The following is a 21,218-nucleotide window of genomic DNA, read 5'->3' as shown; positions in this document are numbered from 1 at the left end:
TGATGTGCAGAGACGCACTTCATTACTGTCGCCAGACGGGAATCAAACGCCCGGCGCTGAGTGTGTGACTGACAGGTGCAAGAGCCGACAGTGTGAGTGCATTAATTAATGACTGACGGCTAAACAGCCACAGCAGTAATAACAGTTAAGCCTGCCGGCACTGGGGGGGGGGGCGCACACTGACGCCGATTGATGGATCAATGCATGTACTCTCTCTGTCTCACACACACACACACACACACACACACACAAACAGGAGAGTCTATCGTTCCTTTTCCTTTAATACACACCTGCACACACACACCTGCTCTCCAAACTAGGTGGCCTGACGCCCCCGGCTCGGCTCGATTTGAACGGACGTGAGGCCTCCAGAGGAACGAGGAGGAGCTCTCTGACACTCTGTCTCATTCACTCACTCCATGTTTTTCCCAGCGTCCTCTAGCAGGGGCTGTGGCGAGCTAATTAAAGGGCGGCGTGGGGCGGAAAGATGGAGGCTTCTTTGGCTGGAGCGTCAGGTTTGGTCCTGACAGGTGGGATTAGCGCAGAGTGATCAGGACAACGTCCACGTACAAAATGCTAAGCCCTGCTGTGAGGCCTGGGAAAGCAACGCTGTGCATGCTGGGAAAGAAATGAGGGGAGGATCAACCCCTCCACCCTGCCCATACATAAAGGACCATTCCACTGAATTACTATATCATCGTCTTCTGTTGTTTTAACTTCACACTGGATCCTCTTCTTGCATATTTTCCTGTCTTAGCTCACCTGAAAAAGATGCACAGGTATTGTATGTTTTGCCCTTTTGCTATGAACTCTGGGAAATGCAGTCTCCTCCAGTAACATGTGTACAGTACAAATAAGGGTTTAAAACATGCACTAGTTTAATTTCATCTTTTATCGACGTGTTTGAGCTCGGATCATAATGACGTCTTCGAGAACAAGAATTGAACTTCCTGCTCGGTTTGTACAAATATTCAAACTGTGTGTGAATTTATTCAAGTCGTCCTTCCAGCTCCCTGTTTCTCTGGTCTGATTAAAAATTCGCCACCAGGGTTGTTTAACAGTGGAGAAACTGCCGTATGTAAAGGAAGTGTGTCCCATCCTGCCCCGTACGTCCGGCTGTAAAGGAGCCTTTAGTGTCCAGATGCTGGACGTCTGTAAGGTTTATGGCCAGCGGAGGACGGCGATGAGATCAGTGCCGAGGTTAACGTACGGAGTTGAGACAATAGAACGAGGGAAGAAAAGAAAGAAAGGATGGAGGGAGAAGGAGGTGTAACGGGGGTTTATGGGGGAGAGGGGAGTTTTGGCAGAGCGGAGACTTCGCTCGGCTGGCGGCGGCGTGAAGCGGACTCAGGGGCGCCCTTACCGAGCTGCCGTTAGGCGTTAAATGAACACCTGGCCACCGAGTCTCAGGCCGGGATGCTGGGTAGTGATGAAGAGGAGGAGGAGGAGGTTTTAGTCTGCAGATGGGGAGGGATCAGCTTCACAGGAGGCTCCTGATGGTCAATGAAGGAATCTTAATAAACTAATGGAGGCTGACTGGTGTGTGTGTACTGTTGTGTTCAGGTTATGTGTTTGGGAGGTGCAGATGTGATGATATTTTATAGCCCAGCTCAAAACCGCTCCCCTTTTCCTCCATCGCATTTTAGATCAGAACATCTTGACAAACTTCATTTAATCAAATTATATATTTTATACCTAATTTTGTGATTCTTCATTCTTTAACATTTCCCAGCCGGAGATAAACCATGAGGTTTCCTGATCACAGTTTTGTAAATACTGGGCCCCAATTATGAATCAGGTCTGAGATCAGGGTGAATCCCTTTAAGATGTGCTGTCAAACAGTGTTCCTGTTCTTTACCTGCTCCAACATGAGTTATGAGACACATAACGAAGGTGGTTCAGTTAGTTGATTTTTAACTAATCTGTAGTTAATCAACATGAACCGAGCAAATAAGCCTGAGGGGTCTGCAGCTACAAGCTACAATCATTAGGAAACTAAACATGTTTGCTATTGTACGTTGAATTAATGTATTTTCTACTCCTACTAAAATCCTACTTTATAGAAAACCTTCAGAAACAAAGACACATCAACAGCTGCACAGGTGCCAAGCGGCTTTGGTGATTTCCTGTGTACTCTTTACCGTCAGTCTAAAGGCACAAACATGTTCGTGGCGCAGAAATGGAGCAGTTTGGCAAATATTACGATTCAAAAAATGAAACCAGAGGAAAAGCATCCTCTGAAAGGTCAAAGGTCACACTCCGAACCTGTAGCAGGTTTCATACCTGAAGCTTTATTAAGTGTATAAACTGAGATAATGAGCTGCGTTTCTGTCTTTTTCCTTCCTACTGAACCTGTACTGAATGTTCCTTGTCCAGAGTTTCAGACTCCTGTTCTGAGGTGAGTAAATTTTACGTCATGTGCTGTGTGATCTGTTTTTTGCTCCTGCAGCAGGTGAGGGGCCGTGGGGGTGGTGGTTGTGTACGTCTGGATTAGCATTAGCTAAAACTCCACCAGGCTCCCTGAGTGTCATCCAGCCTGCTTAAGTTAAGGTGCAGCGACTGGCGGTGATTTGCATAAGTAATTAGCTAATGTGCTGTTCAATTTCTGTCCCATCTGGCTGCCTGAGCTACACCTCATTTCTCAAATTGACAGGCCGGTCACTATCGCTACCCACACTGCAACAAGGCGCCCACCAAATTAATTTGTCAACCTTCTCCTGTAATGGGACGTTCACCTTGAAAACTCAATTTACCTGAGGAGGTGAGAGTCCGAGAGTGAGAGAGCACTGTGAAGGAACAGGCTGCGGGGGGATGCCCAAGATTTCTCAAAAAATAAATTCTTTGAAGAAAAAAGCAGAACGCAGAAGCTGCAGGGCGACAGTGGGCGAGATTGGACTGACAATATTAAACCAGAGTGTTTGAGGTGTTAAAGAAGCAAAGCGGGAGCAGAGACAAAGATCTGTGTGAGAGTCCAAGGAGAAGGTCAGCAGAAACAAAGCTGCACAGTTTTCATCTGAGAAAAACCAGGAAATTAAACGTGGTGATGTCGTCTTAATGTGCACAAAGTTCTTCAACCAAACTCTGTACAATTTTTTCTGCATTTAAAAAGCCTGTGGAAATGTGGTGAGGTTTCCTGCACATGTTCAGTGGAGAAGTTTTCCATCTCTTAGTGAAACGAAACATGTTTCTTAAGAAAGAAAGATTTAAGATGATTTCAGGAGAATTAACAGCAGTGATGGCGTGGACAAACCATTATCGCAGGCAGGCAGCTGATCCATCTGTCAATCGCTCAATAAACATACACACTGACTATGTGCAGGAGCTGGAGCCAGAATTTTAAAAATGCCATACTGGGGTCAGGAGTCCAAATTCCCTGTGGAGGATCCAATCCAACTTCGAAATGTTTGACGCGGCACTAACCAAACTTAAGAAACTGCAGAATGACACATTTTTTTAATTAACTGTTAAATCATAGTTTTTGTGAAATGTTATTTCTGTACACTGTGACTGAAATATCTTCATGTCCTGTTATTGAAATTAAATCAGGGGTTTCAGTGCCTATAAACAGGCAAATATTTATGATTAATAAGTTTAAAGTAAAATCTAAATAAAGTCAATGTGTGTGTGATCACAGAATATAAACTTTGCAGCTATAAGTGGAGAGAAAACCGTTCTCAGAAAGTGATGTTACAGCAGGAGGAGGTTTTAGAAGTTATGACAATACAACAACCAGAGAGCGATTTAACAGGCTCGTACAAGAGCTGTGATAATCACTGTTGTGTTATGATCATTAGTTTTACTTCCTGCCATTTTATTTGTCTGATTACATGTCTGTTTTTTACATAATGTCCTCAGAAACTGTCCATATAACATGTCAGAGTGAGCTGCAGGCGACGGCTTCCTAATCAAGGTAAACACAGCTCACCTGCCTGCTCCCTGCTCACCACCACAGCCCCACCGCCATCGAAACGCCCTGTGTGTTTATATGAAACTAACTTCATTTGAACACACAAGGTATTGATTCCTCCGGGCATCCTGCTACTGATCATTAAAATAGACACACACAGAAACACACACTCCACTTTTATAATTTAGCTCTTTCCTCCTCCTCCTCCTCACTCCCTTCATCCCAGAGCTGGAATGGCCCAAGCGTGTGTGTGTGACAGTGTGTGTGTGTGTGTGTGTGTGTGTGTGTGTGTGTGTGTGTGTGTGTGTGTGTGTGTGTGTGTGTGTGTGAGAGTGTGTGTGTGAAAGTGTGTGTGCACGCTCAGGGACCAAACCTGGGGAAATGGGCCAAAAAGTGAATGTAATGAAACCCCCCAAATTAATTTTCAGTCTCATCTTCAGCTGCAGGCAGAGAGAGAGAAAAGGAGCCCAGGGACGAGAGACACCAAGAGCGAGAGGGAAAAAGAGAGAGAGAGAGACAGGTGTAGAGTCGGAGACAAAGGGATGGGCTGAACAAAAGAGGAAGAAAAACTGCAGGAAAGGGAAGAGGCAGAGAGGGAGAAATGAACACACCTGCCACAGGTGGACGCAGATAAACCTGAGTACACACATCCCGCAACTGAACGTCCTGCAGTTTTTCACCATGTTCCTCCAACAGATTGAACTGATGTGTGAGCGCCGTGCTACAAGAAGGACGACGTCATTTGTGCGACGGTCAAATCGCACAATTTCCTCCAAAGCTGCTCGTTGGCACAAGTCTCAGCTGTAACTGCTGTGACCGGACCTTCCTGTAGATGTTACGTCTCCCTGTGCTCTGTTCGGATCCTGCTCTCAGGATGAACCCAGTCAACGGGGATCAGTCTGAATGTGTACGCAACTGTAACCATGGTAACTGTACACAACAACGATGACAGCTGTAACCTCAAACCCCTAATGACATATTCAAAATGTAGGAATGACCTTTTTTTCAATTCATGAAATAAAGAAAACTACAATTTGACTCTGTTTCCAGAGATTTCAGGGAGGACGTTAACCTGAAACTAGACTGACAGAAACAGATTGTGACTCCTCATCTTCCTCTGAGGAAATGATGCTACTGAAGAGAAAACAAAATGATGAAGATGTCTGGCAATGATGTAACGTCAGTACAGAATATGTGCTGTGACTTTCAGAGACGGACAGACAGGTAGAGGAGGTGGATCAACATACTGTCTGTCTGTGTCTCATTCAGCTGTTCTCTTATTAAATTCCTTTGTACTGGGAGGCTTTTCACTCCACCAGCTGCCACCTCAGAGAGAGTGAGTGTGTGTGTGTGTGTGTGTGTGTGTGTGTGTGTGTGTGTGTGTGTGTGTGTGTGTGTGTGCACCAAGCATGCATACACACATCTGACAACAGTCAGCTAACACACACAATAAAGTTTGTTTTGTATCAGGCTGAACTCCTGTGTGTGTGCACATTTCTCTGTGCTTGTGTGGACAAATTTTAGCCTGAAACCATCATTGTGAGGACATTTCTGCTCTGTGAGGACATGTCTGCTCTGTGAGGACGTGTCTGCACCACGAGGACATGTCGTCTGGTCCTCACACACAGCGCTGGTTGACGGTTCAGACCTGGTTTTTGGGTTTAGGTTAGAACGCTGTTTAGCTTTGGGTTCGGTTACGGGGCTGTGGAAAGCATTATGAGCAGCGAGTCCTCACAACTACAGACAGACCCACATTGTGTGTGTGTGTGTGTGTGTATTAAGCTAACATAGCTATTAGCTTTGATAGCTGTAGCCCTCCCATATGGCGAGCTAGTGCTGCTCTTTAATGTAGCATAGCACGGCCCTGATGTTGCTATGGCTCCAGCGGTGCCTCCCCCCTCCTCACCCACTCCCTGCTGCCATTTAGCTCTCCCTTCCACCGCGCCACATGCCGCCGCGACCTTGGCGTTTTCCAGCGGCACGCCCGCTGCCATCTGCAGGCAGCAGGCTTGGGCAGTAAAGCATCGCGACCCCGAGTTTTTTGGGCCCCGTTACGCCTCCGCCAGGGGCCCCGGCCAGATGGCACTACCCACTAAGAGGGGTTTTACTGCGGGGCTGAAGGAAGACGACTGCAGGCGGCAGAGGATGAACTCACACCTCCCCCCTCTCCTCCCTCCTCCTGCATCGCTCTGCCAAGTGCCAAATTTCAGCTCCGCTCGCCTCCAAAACGCCGCTGCTTCAATATTTCAGTCATGATTATCCGGCAGCAGATGATCCGTTATCAGCCAAAAGGGCAGAGCAGGAGGATCGGAGTGCCACTGTCGTGACCAAAATCAAGTCCCTGCAGAAATGGACTCATCCTCCTGCCCCCAGGCTTCATGCAGGTTTATTTATTCACACATCTAAACAGGTGAGTGCAGGTCTGACATAATGAAGATTACTTTTACTTTTCTTGAGTTCCTAAAGTGTGAAAACCCTCTCAGCCCCAAAGAAAACCCTGGTGTTTATCCTTGTGATCAAACTGAATGGTGTGTCTCACTGCCAGTCAGCAGTCCTGTTCATTTCAAGCTAAATTAACCTTTTTGTTTTGGCTGTAACCCCTGATTAAATATCGGTAATCCGTCCAACATGTATGCATCACATTTAGCAGTGTCCTAAAAATAATCTTTAGAAAGTTCAGTGTCGCCAGTGTAAAGAGCAGCTTGTGTTATTTAAAGGTTGTGATGCTGCTATAAATCGTGACAAGTGATGGCTGAGTAAAAATGAAGTTTTTTGAGTCACAGTTTGTTGTTGCACTTGCCAGCAGTGTTTCTCAGCTTCACCAAACTCTCACGGATCCAATTAATTACCTGGACTATCGTTCTGTAACAAGCTGTCATACCTGACACCTTCACAAACCTAATAAATGCATTTCTAATTGGAGTTTTCTCTTCCAACCTCAATTTTACATGTAACAATCCATGAATTACCTGGTATGCAATAAACAGCCGAGGTTACGGTGAAAAACAAAAGGTTCATCTGTGCATGTTTGCAGCATCTAACGTTGGAGTGAGAGGGTTTATCACTTTTAAAGATAAATCCACAGGTTCCAACCTAAAGCAGAACAAAGCCTCGCCAGAATAAAACACCCTGCTTTGACCTGAAGTGGTAGAATATAAGTAACACCAGTAAAATGTTCTTAGTAGAGCACAGCTGCACCTTTACGACAGCTTTTATTTTACTTTTGTACTTGTGTCGTTGTCCAGTGCCATTTAAAACAGGGTTTAACCAGCTGAGCTTTTATTAACTCTTATTGCTTCTGTTTGTGTTATTTGCACACGACTTTTATTTTTGACATCTGGCTGGACTGCATATGAATGTTCTGTGCAGGTTTTTGAACACAGACTTATTATTCAGACACTTTAACTTCAGGAAGAACTTCAGTGGAATTTAAACACGAGTGGAAACAAGTGAAGCTTCTACACAGAACAAATCCAGTTTATCTCACTAAATCTCCTCATATTAACCTGCTTTGACTCTCTGTTCTCATTAGACCTTATTTCATTTCCATTTAAACCTTCCACCTCTGCAGCTTCTCTTCTGGGATCGATAAAGGTCATCCGATCGATCGGCGTACAACATTTATTTATCAGGATATTTTGGAGAATGAACCTCTGAATGAAGCCATGAATCTTCATTTTCAGTTGTCTGTGTCTATTTGAAATCTTTCCTTAAATCACTAAATGATTTTAATTTGCTCTTCAAAGTAATATCCCACCATGTTCTGCTTTTATTTTGAAGGCTGCCTATCGATTTGGCAAATTTTAATAAATTCCAAGGAAAATATTTCTTAAGATGCTTAATGCAGTTGGACTGAGTGCGATCACTTTTCAGCACACACGCCCAGACATACACAGACGCGCACACAAACACACACAAACTGTCGTCAGTGTGGGCTGGAAGATCAGCTGAGAGAAAAATAAGAAAACTGTGCTGGTGGTCTGCAGGAAAATCGATATATCCATCTTTACTGTATGGAGAGGGGGAGGTGCAGGGGCGAGGAGGGGGAGGAAGAGAAGAAGAGGAGGTGAGAAGGGAGGAAGAGAGGATTCTGGGTAAATCCTGGCTTCAAATTACTTCAAAAAACAAACACAAACAAGACTATTATTATTGTGTGTTACTGTGTATTTGTGTCTGTACACGTTTCCTAAGGATCAATCAAATGATGGGTCAAATGGGACAGAACACACTGCCTGCACGCAATACACACACAGACACACACACACACACTGGTGATCAGTGTCCGACACAACGTCTTTGTTCAGATGTGAGGTCAACAAATCCTCCCAGCTCCGACTTGCAGGTGCAGTGTGTATTATTGTCAGTGTGTGTGTGTGTGTGTGTGTGTGTGTGTGTGTGTGTGTGCGTGCGTGGCAGAGTCACTTGGCTGGGGGCGCGGGAGTTGTCAATCAGCTATTAGCCACCACGTTATCTCATGTTAGACGTCTCATCTCCAACTCAAAGAGAATAAATAAAGATTTTATTCCTCAGAAAGAGACGAAAGAAGGGGGGTTGGGGTTCGGGAGGGGCGGTGGGGCAATGAAGAAGAAGAAGAAAAAAAACGCAGAAGAAAATCTCCAATTCATTGAGATCAAGTCAATAACACTGTAATATTTATGAAGGCTGGAAGCCAGGCTGCCCTAAAACCCAAACTCCAGCAATCCTGAATTATAAATTGGTATTGATTTGTGTTGTGGGTGAGTGAGCTGCTGCCTGTGTGTGTGTGTGTGTGTGTGTGTGTGTGTGTGTGTGCGCAGCAGAGGATGCTCGATTGTTTTCACGGTTTCACAGAAAAAAAGTGGAGCTGCTTGTTTGGCAACAGTTTGTAGCGCTGACAGAAAAAGAAGGTGAAGGTGGATCTGTGTGTATTACACGTGCACACGCCTGTGTACAGACGTGTAAATGTGAAGTTAGTCATGTCTGCGAACGCCAGAGCAAAATACAGTTCCTACAAAATTCTCGTAATGGTGGTTTTCAGCTGGAGCCTCAGTGTGAAGTTTCTCCACGCTCGGCTAACACGACCTTTCTGACGTCTGTGTAATCTGTACAGGTGAATCGTCGGTTCTGACTCAAACCAAACCATCGGCTTCTCTAACGCTCACATCTGAACATTTAGGAGGGCGAGCAACATCTTCTACGTTAAAGTCCCAGGTTGAAGAGGGACAAAGAAAGAGCAAAAACCAGGCTTTGGAGAGCGTTCAAAGCAGCCAAAGGACTCACACATTGGGTTCACATGTAAAAATAAAGACGGTGAACAGGAGGATTAAACACTCCCTCAAAATTTAACAGAACAGATTCTAAGCTTTACAACAGAAGAAGAAAAAAGCTTTCTGAGACGCCTCGTTTGTGTATTTTCAAAGGTTCCTGTTCAACAGTCAGAGATTAGTGGAGCAGAATCATGACTCACAAACTGAACCGAGTCCTGAAGTGAATCAGCAGCGTCTGGGCTGTGAATCGGTTTCTAAACCTCGAACACACAAGGTTCCTCAAAGATCCTGATCTTTGCACGTTTCCATGTGGTTCTGTGGCTTCTTCTACATGTATGATTCATTTGTATGTGCCATCAAATATGGATGATACTTCCTCCTCCCCTGGCATGCTGCATTCACGCCCATAATGCCACACACACACACACGCACACGCGCACACACACACACTGAGCTGATCCCAGCTGTGCTTGGCCTCGGCGGTGAGGTGAAGCTGACGGACTCCCGCTGTGGTGCGAAGGGATTACACAGCTCTGTACGGCAGGTAGGAACACACACTGAGAGTGTGTGTTGTTTATCTACTAGTGCGATGGCGTCAGTGCACGGGTTCAGGATGTGTAATTGTCTGAATTAAACAGCACGTGAAACCTTCTGCAGGTCGATTTATGCTCCTCAAACAAATAAAGGGTCAGTTCACCCAAGTCACGCACACAAACTGTGGACTACTTTTTATGTTTCAAGCAAAGTTTCTCTACTCAAATTCTACCATTTCCTCGATAGTCGGACCACAGACATGTCCGATGTTTGCCACAGAATCAGAGTAAATCTGGAACTTAAAGAACAGATGACGTAAACGCTGAGTTACTTTAAATCAAATGGTTTTACTGGTTTTAAGAAAATAACACCCAGACCATGTTTATCTTCCACCTGACTCCGCCCCTGGCCTGCGTTAAACCAACCAGCTGTTTCAGGCGCTAGTTTGGTGTTAGCATGAGCCTCAACTTTACAGCGCAGCGTTCGCCAACGCTCACACTTATTTTGTCCCAGATTCTAAGAAGCTTGTTTTACAATTAGTTTAATTTCAGCTCATTGGAGGCGCCACCTGGTGGAGCAACCAGGCACTGCTGCAGATGTTTTTAGGAAACCAGAGATATAACAACTACAGCAAACTACAGCTCATCTTTCTGACACTTTCATTTAATAAACACCCATTAATCAATAACCAATTCGCCACTGACATCCATAAGGTCTAAAGGTCTACTTAAATAGTTTTTGGAGCTTTCAATCACATCTCATGGTCTTCCTCAGTGGATGGAGTTTTCTTTATGAAAACTGATGACCACGTGAAGACCTTGAGATGGGGTAGAATCCAGTAAGTATACCTTTAGTGAACCCTTCAAAGCGCTAAGCAGACGGGTGTTGTGGTCGTTATGTAACTCAAACCGTCTGCGACTCCCCCAGTATCGCTTCCCTCCATCTTTCTATAGAAATCAATACCCCCTTAATCTGCCCTCCTCTCTGCCTCATTGTCACCCCTCCATCACCCCACCACCACCACCACCACCTGTCCATCCACACCTCCCCCCTTCTCTGTCACCTCCATCTCACCCGCCTTCTCCATCTCTCTTCCTGCTGTTGTCATGTCTGGACTCGCCCGCCTCACATTTCATTCTTCACACACCCAGCAGCTTTATTTATTTATCTATCTATCTATCTGCACAACAACAATCACTGTGGTTCTGCCTCAGCTTTGTGTTTCTGTGGGTGGATCCAGAACCTGGTTCATCTTATGGGTCTGTGCCATAGACCTCCACTGTTGTCCAAAAACTATTAAAAACACAGCAGAGAGCCACACCGCTGCACTGGCTCACATGGTTCTTCCTCACCAACAATGGGAGGCCCGTCTTTTTCCAAAAACCAGCCCCAGGAGCTGAGAACGGCCGTCACTGTTTACAGTCTCTGAAGGAAGAAAGACTCAACTGGGCTCTGATCTTTTTCCACTGCTCACAGCGATGGTTCCAGGGCTCACAGCCCAACACCAAGATCAGGAAACTCCATCCTCCATTCATAGGAGGTTTAGGAAGGTTCCTGCACAACGTTTCAATTTATGTTGCAGCTGCGAAGTGATGACAAAGGATTAACTGAGATAAAAAGTAAAGAAACTAGAGTCTCCTGGTTTGTATTGTGATTCTAAACGCTGCAGGTCTTAATGTCACCGTTCCTAAATTGCAGCAAAAACACTGAAACTGAACACACTCTTCACTTGAGTGAGGAAGACAGTGATACAAAACCACGTCTAGCCAATCAGCAGTGATCATACCGGCCTCTGACAGGAAGCAGCAGAAGTGCTAACACGCTAACATGGCTACAGATGGATGGAGAGCAGACACTCCCCTCCCCCACATCTGCTGGCGAGGCAGGAGCCCACGGATGGTCGTCCTTAATTAGCCACACCACACTCATATTCCTGATTAAAGCGCTGCCGTGTGCGTGTGTGTGTGATGGAAGGTTATCAGTGCATCCTTAATTGGAAAACACTGAGTGATTAACAGGAGGAAGAGGGCGAGCGAGCTTCAGAATGAGTGACGTAAAGAAAGAGAGAGGAGCTGTTTTTAATCAGAGCAGGGTTGATGCTGGGAATGCTAAGAGCTCTGAAGAAACTCACACCTCACATCACTGGGCAGCACTCAGGCAGCATGGGGCCCAGGGCCTACATGTTTTCCACGGGACCCAGCTGGAATCTGTCTGAGAGGCCACTAAGTGTCTCAAGATTAAAACTAAACTCAAAACCTGCATTTCCACCCAAGAAGCAGGGTCCAAATTTATTCCCAGGGAGACAGTTTTATCCCCAGAAGTCTCTGCTCGTTGGTGGGGGGTCATAATTTGTACAGGTTCTAAACCTGCTCCTCATCTCTGTTGCTTAATTAGCAAAACACACCCCAATCTGTGCTGGCAGAGGCCCAGTTGCACTGTGGGTAATGTAGGCATAAAGACGAGACGAATGATGGTTCTGCTTCTGTAGCAAAGAATCTGTGCCACAGTGACATATCTCTGAAACTCCTTTAGTTCACTGGGGTGAGTCTTTAGCCTCCAGGTGTGCACATGCTGGTGACGGACACGCTGCTCACCGTGCGTGCACGGAGCTGCAGCTACACTGAGCAGGATCAGAGGAATACTGGAAACTCTCTTCAGAGCACAGCTCAAGATGGTGGTGGAAAAACACTCAAAAACAAACAGGTTCTTCAAAGTCACCAAAACCAGAGTATCTGATTCCTGAAGGCAGGCTGAGCACTGGGTAACGTTAGAAAACCTGTACACACCACACAGAACTGACTCCCAGCAAACCTGCATTTAGACAGCAAACAGCAAACCAATCATTTTTATTACAATTTATGTCACTGGACACAAACTATATTTCCTGTCACATACAGCCCTCAGGAAACTGTTTTTGCATGGAGCAAGATACTGCAAAGGCAGTAAAGTAATTATGAGGACATGACAACAAATCGTCCTTGTATTGTGGTACATTTATGTCTGTCGGTGCTGCGAGTAAAAGTTGTTTTCCCTATTGATTAATCTACTGGTTATCATATTAATGAAAATGTGTTTTGAAGCGTAGAAAAACAAAGTCCAAATGACCAAATACAGCAACAAGCAGGTTCCACCCCCTCCCTGCGTGGAAGCAGCTGCAGTTGGTGCTGATGTGGGATGTCAACGAGGATCAGTGGACAGGGATCGATAACTTTTCTCTCACACTGAACACTGAAGGGTGGGGTGGGGGGGTATTGGTGACATCACTCAATAAGGATTGTGTTTACGTGTGTGTGTGTGTAAGTTTATCCATATTCAACTTCACATGCAGCTGTGAGCAGCCACATGCTCTGCATGTGTGCACTGAGATTAACAAGGTGATTTGCCTGGAGGGGGGTGAGGTGCATGCTGGGAGTGGGGGGTTGGCGAGGAAAAGGAAGGGGAAAATGGGTGGGGTAGGCTCCCAAAGTTCCCAGGGTCCCCCTGCTGGGGGGTGTTTCCAGCTGAGCACCGTTGGATGTTGACACTGGGGTGACTAACGAACCTGCAGGCGGTGATGTAATCACATTTACCTCCTACAGCCAATTAAAAGTCAACAGGAAGTAGGAACCAGAGGGTGGTGGCAGCAAATGAAGAATCAAACCGAGCACTGGGACAGATTCAGTTCAGATGGCCTCTGGACCAGGACCTGGACTCAAACAGGGCCTGCACCACAGTGAGACCTTTCAGTTTTACCTGTGTTTGTGATTCAGGGTTTATTATTTCGGCAGGGAGTGGGTGCGGATCTAGATTTGTGAAGCCATACAGTTTTCTCTGATGGCTCTTGTGTGTTCCCTGGAAACCAGTTGTTTTTTTTGATTGTCTGTTGAACATAAATAGATGTGGATGTCATGTGAAAACTCTGGTCCTTTTGTGTCTGTGGATGAATAAGCTTCAATGAAAGCACAAATAATACAGTGATGAACTCACAAGTGGGATTTATAATCATAAGCATGAACACAACTGTGGGAATCAGCTCATCAAGTCCAGCATCCTACCACCGCCCCCCTCCTTCCTCATGGACACCCCAGACCCCTGAACACTTCTCCCTGGATCACATCAAACCTCACTGAGCCCCAGGGGTGCCCACAGGCCCCAGCCACATCAGGGCCTAATGGAGACAGGTCGGGAGGAAGAGTCAGTGGGGCAGGGATAACAGGGGACAGATTACCACGACCCCCTCTCTCTCTCCCACCTATAGTGCTGGGCTCTTCTATGTCGCACGAAGTAAACAGGAACAATTCTTATCCGCTATCCTATGAATTTTTGACTTTTTAAAAATAATAAAAAAAAAAGAATATTCATATATATATTCAAAGTATTTATTGGGACCTTGGTGGCCTGTTACCATGGCTCCAGTTTAAATACTTGACCACTAAGACCAATCACATCAAAATAAAGCGCCCTCAGTCCAACCTGATCCATTTTATCCATGATGCATTGTTGGTGCCACAAAGCCTCATCACTCAAACCTGATATCACATCGCAGCAGTTGACCTGCGTGTTCGCCGTCACCCTTAACTTCAGCTCAAATTACCCAGAAACCCCTGCGGCAACCTCCAGGCCTGCCCCCTCTCCCCAACTAACCGACCCTTCCTCTCCTCACCCTCTTCCCTCCCTAGCCCCCACCTCGCTCTCCTTTCAATTTTAGCCTCGCCCGCCCAGTAATGTCCTGCTTTTATTGTAAATCTATACTCTTAATCTGGCCGGCTCCGATGGGCCTTGCTCACCCGATCAATATGCTACGATTGCTGGGAAGGGTCCACAGGGGCAGATAACGCCCCCCACCCAACCCCAGCAGCCCCTCTGTGGCATTAACCCTCCACAGGGCCAACAGCACCTGACCTAAAACTTCACATCTTCCATTTTGAGGCTCAGCTTGAAGGCACATTACACCTAAAACTTTTTGTTTTCCCTCCTCAGAGATGTGGTCAGTTTGATCCTCAAGCTCTGATTGGATGCTGGCCAGTGAAATGCACCTTGGGAGTCATAGTTTACGTCTCTCCTCGGGCTGGTTGTAACTTGACTTTTCATTAAAAACCAGATATTTTCGAACACAGTTGTTCATTGTCTGTTCTTGTGACTGAACCAGAAGAGTTTCATGTTCCTCACCAAATGCCACTGAACAGGGTCGATGAGGAAAATGAACTGGACACCTGGAATTACTCATCCAGCTCCACTGATCTGCTCCACTTTATATTCCTAACAAATAAAGTTTGTTCAAAAATCTCTCATCTCATCTACAACGTTGTTGGGGGAAAAGCCTCTTTTGGTTTTTGTCCCTCTATTGGTCTCGTGACCTACACCCTATCTCCAGCCAAACTCCAGTTCATTTGCTGGAGACCTTCTGCCTGAAAAACTAATTTCATCAGTAGCGTCTACACAGCGGTGAGGCCAACGTGAACAACCTGTGAGTATGTGAGGACTGAGAAAAACCTTAAGCCTTCATGTGTCCGTCACCAGGTCCGAGTGAGATTTGAAATACTGAGTAAAAACAGCCTTACAGTAATACGATACCGTTGAACCTCTTCTGAACTGTAATGCAGTACATATGAAGTACAACAATGCAGTACTACACATTTTAGCCAAATGGCCAAGCGGCAACAGCAGGTCCAGTCTAGTCTCAGCACCAGGACCTCTGGAATGGAGAGCTTTAAGATGTGTTTGTTGTCTGCAAATAGTCTTTTGGGTTTTTCTCCTCTGCACAGGAACAGAACAAACAATCAGAAAAGGACCAAATTAACTGTTTCGACTGTTTCCAGAAAAGAAATCCAGAAAAGCCGCAAATCAACAGCAACAAACAGAAATAAAGACGTTAACATGGATAGACAAAAAAAAGAATAAAACCCTGAACGCTGTCCCTCTCAGGTGAACTTTATCTAAAATGTCATGTTGTTTCCTCCTGAACCGTGTCTTTAAATCAAGCCTTCCTCTCTCTGTGCTGACGCTCGCGCTGCAGCCTCGCTGGCATTTCAGCTCCCAGGAGACGATAAAGCATCTTAACTATGGGACAAAGACGCTGTGCAGGAGTTTCTTTGTGCAAATGATGATTAATTCTCAAAACAGCCGGCACTTAAAAAATAAAAGTCCACACTCAGATGCTTGTTTTTGACCTCTTCAGCCTTGATTTTCCCCTTAAATTTCCCCTTAATGTGGTGCATATGGCAGATGCAGGAGGGAGAAAATCACTTGAAATATGTTTATTCTCTTTTTCAAAAGGGCTGATGGGAAAAGCAGCTTTCATGTGAACAAACGAATAAGCAAACTATACTGCATGTTTATATTCACCATTTAGTTAAAAATAGAAGATCCGTGGTAAAGCTGAGAATCGTTGTGTAATTACTAGAATTAAAGTGTTTACTCAAATAATCATTTCAACAGATGAGACTCATGTTTGTTTTCTCACAGACCGACACAAATCGAGCACAAAAACGCACAAACAGCCTCAATTATGTAACTTTCTCCACAGCAGAAAAACCTTATGGCAATGCACTCTGGGAAATGTATGCAAATAAACTAATGTTTCCAAACAACATAATCTGATGAGTTCAGAAAATGATCCATTATATATTTAGTCTCAAGAAAGTGATAATGAAAAAGTCAAACTCACAAACTGAGCTATTTACTGTTTAATAAGAAATGTTTATTATAATAAAACTGCCTTCGTCAGACACCGACACGTTCCAGATGAAACAAAGACGTCATTTGTCTAAAAGCCTGTTTCCCTGAGCCCTCGTCCGTCCCACTGAGGATGAGGACAAGTGTGAAGCAGCTGGAGGTCAAAGGTCACCCTCCATCACTCCAGACTCGCATGTCTACAGGAGACATCAAAACTGTAAATGGTGTGACAGGAACAAGTGCAGATCTGAGTGTGTTACTGGGGGGTCATGACCTCCATGTAAGGCCTGCCCATTAAAGCAGGAGGGCGATGGTCAGACAGAGGAGGAGGGGAAGGCTAAGGCGGTGGCAGCGGTGAAGAGATGCGTTCTGGGTAATTAGAGCTCGGCCTCCTCATACGCTCTGACACTCTGTGGCAATTTATTGCCCCACTCGGGCAACTTGGCCACCCATCTAATTGCAATATTAGCGTGTAATAACGGCGGTGTTACGGCGATCCGTCAGCACCGCGTTCTGCTGTCTCGGCAGGATTTTGGCCATTAACCGACAAACGGAGGAAACAAAGCGACCTCACAGAGGAACATCAGCCACATTTATATTCACAGACACACACACACACACACACACAGGCCTGTTAGTGACCGGTGGCATCGCTTCAGTCTGAAATCTGAAGGCTACAAATACAGTCAGGAACAAAGCTTAATATTTGTTTTGTTATTTTTTATTTAAATCCTTTACAATCCATAAAATCTGAAAATCCATAGGTCCATGACAACTGGACTAATCTCATCTGCAGATGAGGATCCTGAAATGTGATGAAAACCTCCAGAAAAGCTACTTAATGGATGTTTTTATAGCATTGTATCAATACACTGTATACAATAGTGCAGTATATTTTCTGATTGACCAGAGAAATTCTGGTACAAAATAATCGAATATTAAATTCTTCCCGCTTATTGTTGCAAAAGTTTTAGGTCAAAATCAAGTGGCAGCATTTTGTGCAGAAAAGTCATGCTGGTCCTGCTGATGTTTGAGGAAACAGATCGTCTTGATAATGAGCTAATCACATCAGCTGCATGACTTCACCAAAGCTGTAAAAACCACCTGTCTCGTGAGGACAGGTGAGCAAAACAAAATGTGATTATTAGGATTCCCTAATTTTTTTTCCCACAGATTTCGTAAGTGGGAAAGAGTCGTTCTGCACTCATCGGTTATTAAAATGAACTGTTTTGGAGGGGGAAAGAGGACAAACTGTTCAGTACGTCACACAACGATCAACATCATGTCTGCAGCAAGAAGATCCTCCGACTTCTCATGCAGTTTGGAAAGAACTGGCCTGAAGGAACCAGATATAAAACAACTTCTCTACAGTAGACCACAGATCTACGTCTCCACTGTCGGTCAACACCAGAGAAAACAAACGTGTTTGTCACAGAAACGTAGGTCAGAAAAATCTCTGAAACTGAAGCTAAAACCACTGCTATTACAGACCAGCACCACCCAAACATGGTCGTGATAGGTCGGAGGAAATGGAGGGCAGAGGAATGAGAAGGTAAAACGACGAGCGGGAGCCTGTCTGACGACAGAACATATCAATCAGCGACCACACGGCAGCTGAAGATCAAGACGGTGTTTGATTTACTTCAGCAGGACGTGGATTCACAACATTAAACTGCTTTACTGTAGCTGCTGAGCTGCATCATTTACATGTTGGGTCACTAAACACACTACGACACCCACACACACATACACTCAACCTGCACCCGTCCATGTGTGATATGTGTGTGTGCCTAAGTGTGTATTAGAGGGGTCACTGTAATAAATCCTGCATTTCTTAACAGGCGCTAAAATGCAGAGAAACAAGCGGAGCTGCAGTAAATCAGCTGCAGAGGACTGACACTGGGTGTGTGCCTGCACATTTATATGTGTGTGTCCATGCTACAGTGCGTGTTAATATGTCTATAATAAAAGTGTGTATGTGTGTGTGTGTGTGTATTCCCTGGGTTAGTGGACTAGTATCAGTGTCCTGCTGTGTCCTAATTAAAGCGGCAGAGCTGCAGAGAAACAACGAGAAGCAACAGAGAAAATAGAAAATCCATTTTCCTCCAGAGGAGTTGGTTCTGATGTTGCCCAACATAAAAAGACATTATTAGGCTGTCCTATAGTGTAGCTGTAATTATTTCTATGCAACATGAAAACTAGTGTGTGCACGTGCTCACGCTGAATTAGATAAGCTGTGCATGTACTGAGATACTGGGATCCAGCGGTGGAAGAGCTCACACCTTTTACTTATCACAGCCTCACTGTCTCACACACAGCCCTGTGTGCTCGAAGTGAAAGAAGAAGCATCATTTCTGTTAGCAGCACAGTGGAGTCACTGCACAGCTCTACCCACTGAGGGCTGAGGGTTGGACTTATGGAGCCCATCTAATGTGTGACAACACACACAGAGGTGACAAAACTTCTAAAAGCACCCAGCAGACACACAAACACATGGAGAGAGGACTCACCAGTGTGTCTTCATTTTACACATGCACCGAGTTTCTTTCTGACATGTACCAACATGTGTGTGAATTCTCTCTTATATATTATATAAGGACGTTTCTGCACCGTGAGGACGTCCCTGCACCATCAGGATGTTTCTGCACAGTGAGGACGTTCTTATCAGGACGTTTCTGCACCGTGAGGACGTCCCTGCACAATCAGAACGTCCCTGCACCATCAGGACGTTTCTGCACAGTGAGGACGTCCCTGCACCATCAGGACGTTTCTGCACAGTGAGGACCTTCCTGCACCATGAGGGCATTAGAACCGGGTACAGGTCAGGGTTGGGAGATACCTCCCCATCAACATCAACCAAAAGGTTGCACAGTTTACTCACTATAAACGTTTCATTTCATTTTTGCTCTTTCGGTCCACAATTCAATGACAACAGTATAATGCATTTAAAATTAAATTCTTTAATACAGAACAGGACGTTCACATGGTGCAAGACAAAACACAGAAAAACTAAATAAATTCAGACTTTGTGAATGTAAACTGCTTTAAATGAAGAGCTCGCTGCCAACAAGCAAACCAACACTGTGACAGATAATGTATTTGAAAAATATTTCATTGATTCCAGTGCAATTTTAGAAATTTACAAAAGCTAGAGAAGTGTTGCAGAGAAGGCTGCTGCTCTTTTTCAGCCCAGATTCATGTCAGTTCTCACTCGGACCTCAAAACAAACTCCAGCAATCAAAGGGGAGGGCAGCCCGCACGAAGCCTGAGAGCCAAAGCAGAGGGCAACAGAAGCCCACCAACAGAAAAGGTGTTCAGTGGGTGTAACGTTCAGGACAGAGAGGAAACATGGACAGACTGCTGTCTCTGTGGCATCAGATCCAGCTTCTAAAACCTGGATTCATGGCCATTTGCCGACGTAAGGATGTGATCAGAAGACTACGCTCATACTGCAGCATGTAAACGTGATTTTCTGTGTGGTGTTGATTACACCATTCACACAGTCGGGTCTCATGTCGGAAGTGAGAGGTGAGAAAGAAGTGAGGCGCCAGAAAACAGAAGAAGCAGGAAGAAAGAATCAGATTGATGTCAGCTGTGTACAAAGAAGAAAGCTACGCTCCAGGTTTTCACATTTACACAAGAACATTTTATAATTTACTCAGTCTATTTACCATCAGTTTCAACGTGTTTACTACAAAATATCAAGTCTAACTAGTTTTTTAATGTCCAAGTTACACAAAAGTGCGAGTTTGACGACCTCAAGTTGTAAAGTTTTACCGTCAAACACACTGTTCATTTCCCAGTGTCCCTGTGTGTTTTGGAATTTGTCTGCTTCTTTTCATTTTCTGACAAACTAACTTTTCAGCAGCTGAAAATCAAATGCCAGAGCATTCTTGAAAGCACCGCCACAGTGGTGTTCAACATTTAAAAAAAAACACTACTAAACGGAGAAATAAAGTTGACAGAGTTCATTCTTGACCTTGGGAAAAGTTTTTGCAAAAATTATTTTAACTCAGTGTCCAATTATTAATATTTTCAAGATCTTCATCGACATTTTTTCGATTTTTATGATGCTGCATTTGTGCAGAAAATCAAAACCAAAGCTAGTAAGAGGTCCTTGTCTTACGTACAGTATCGAATGAATTTTCACACAATTTTAAAGCACAAGAAACTGCTTTACAAAGATGCCTCGGGAGAACTAAGTCAGTCTTTTTATGGAGACTGGGATTCTGATGAAATCACAGGAAAACATAGTAAGTGGACCTTGAGCTGAGATTATTGTGTCAAAAACAAAAAAAAAGCTGATTTATTTCAAATTTCACAGAGTCAGAATGAAAGCAGAAGCTACTCCAAGGGACGAAGGGATGGAAAATCTGATGGACGTTTGGGAAATGTTCAAAAGCAGTGATTGTTTTTAAACAAGATAAAATAAAACTAGTGACAATAAAACCTCAACCAGGATTATTCCAAACATCTGACTACAGTGGAAAGAAGCATTTATGATTTTGTCTGTGTAACATCACCCAGCTTCATTACACTCACACTGAAGATAGACAGACACAAAGCTCCATCAGGTGAGCTCTTACCTGTCGATGATCACGGGGTCGGAGGGGGTCTCGTTACGATTTCCACAGCTCTTCTTGTCACAACACCGACTGGAAGAGGAGAGGACACAGAGAGTCAGTAACTTTACTCAAACCCTGAACATGCTTCAGCACAACTCGTAGGATCCTTGTCTCAAAACATGGAAAAATTGACGCTGCGATGAAAGAAAAAAATAAGGGAATGTGAGGACAATGAAACTGGTGATTGGACTTTCCGACACGCTAACACACCAACACACCCAAAGCCCTCTACACAAACACACTCAGACCTGT

At 44.8% G+C, this 21,218-nt stretch overlaps 1 protein-coding gene across 3 annotated transcripts in view; it reads right to left on the bottom strand.

Annotated features, from left to right (window-relative positions):
- LOC113144407 (transcription factor COE3) overlaps positions 1–21,218 on the bottom strand; it is a 127,733-nt gene that overhangs the window by 73,283 nt on the left and 33,232 nt on the right. For all 3 annotated transcript variants that reach the window (XM_026330459.2, XM_026330461.2, XM_026330460.2), the window contains exon 6: positions 20,928–20,996. In XM_026330459.2, the coding sequence (XP_026186244.1) occupies positions 20,928–20,996 (69 nt within the window). The remainder of the gene's footprint in view (positions 1–20,927; positions 20,997–21,218) is intronic.

Source organism: Mastacembelus armatus, chromosome 10 (genome assembly GCF_900324485.2).
Source record: "Mastacembelus armatus chromosome 10, fMasArm1.2, whole genome shotgun sequence".
Lineage (NCBI taxonomy): Eukaryota > Metazoa > Chordata > Actinopteri > Synbranchiformes > Mastacembelidae > Mastacembelus > Mastacembelus armatus.
Note: the sequence above shows the minus strand (reverse complement) of the source record. Positions and strands in the feature narration are given on the sequence as shown.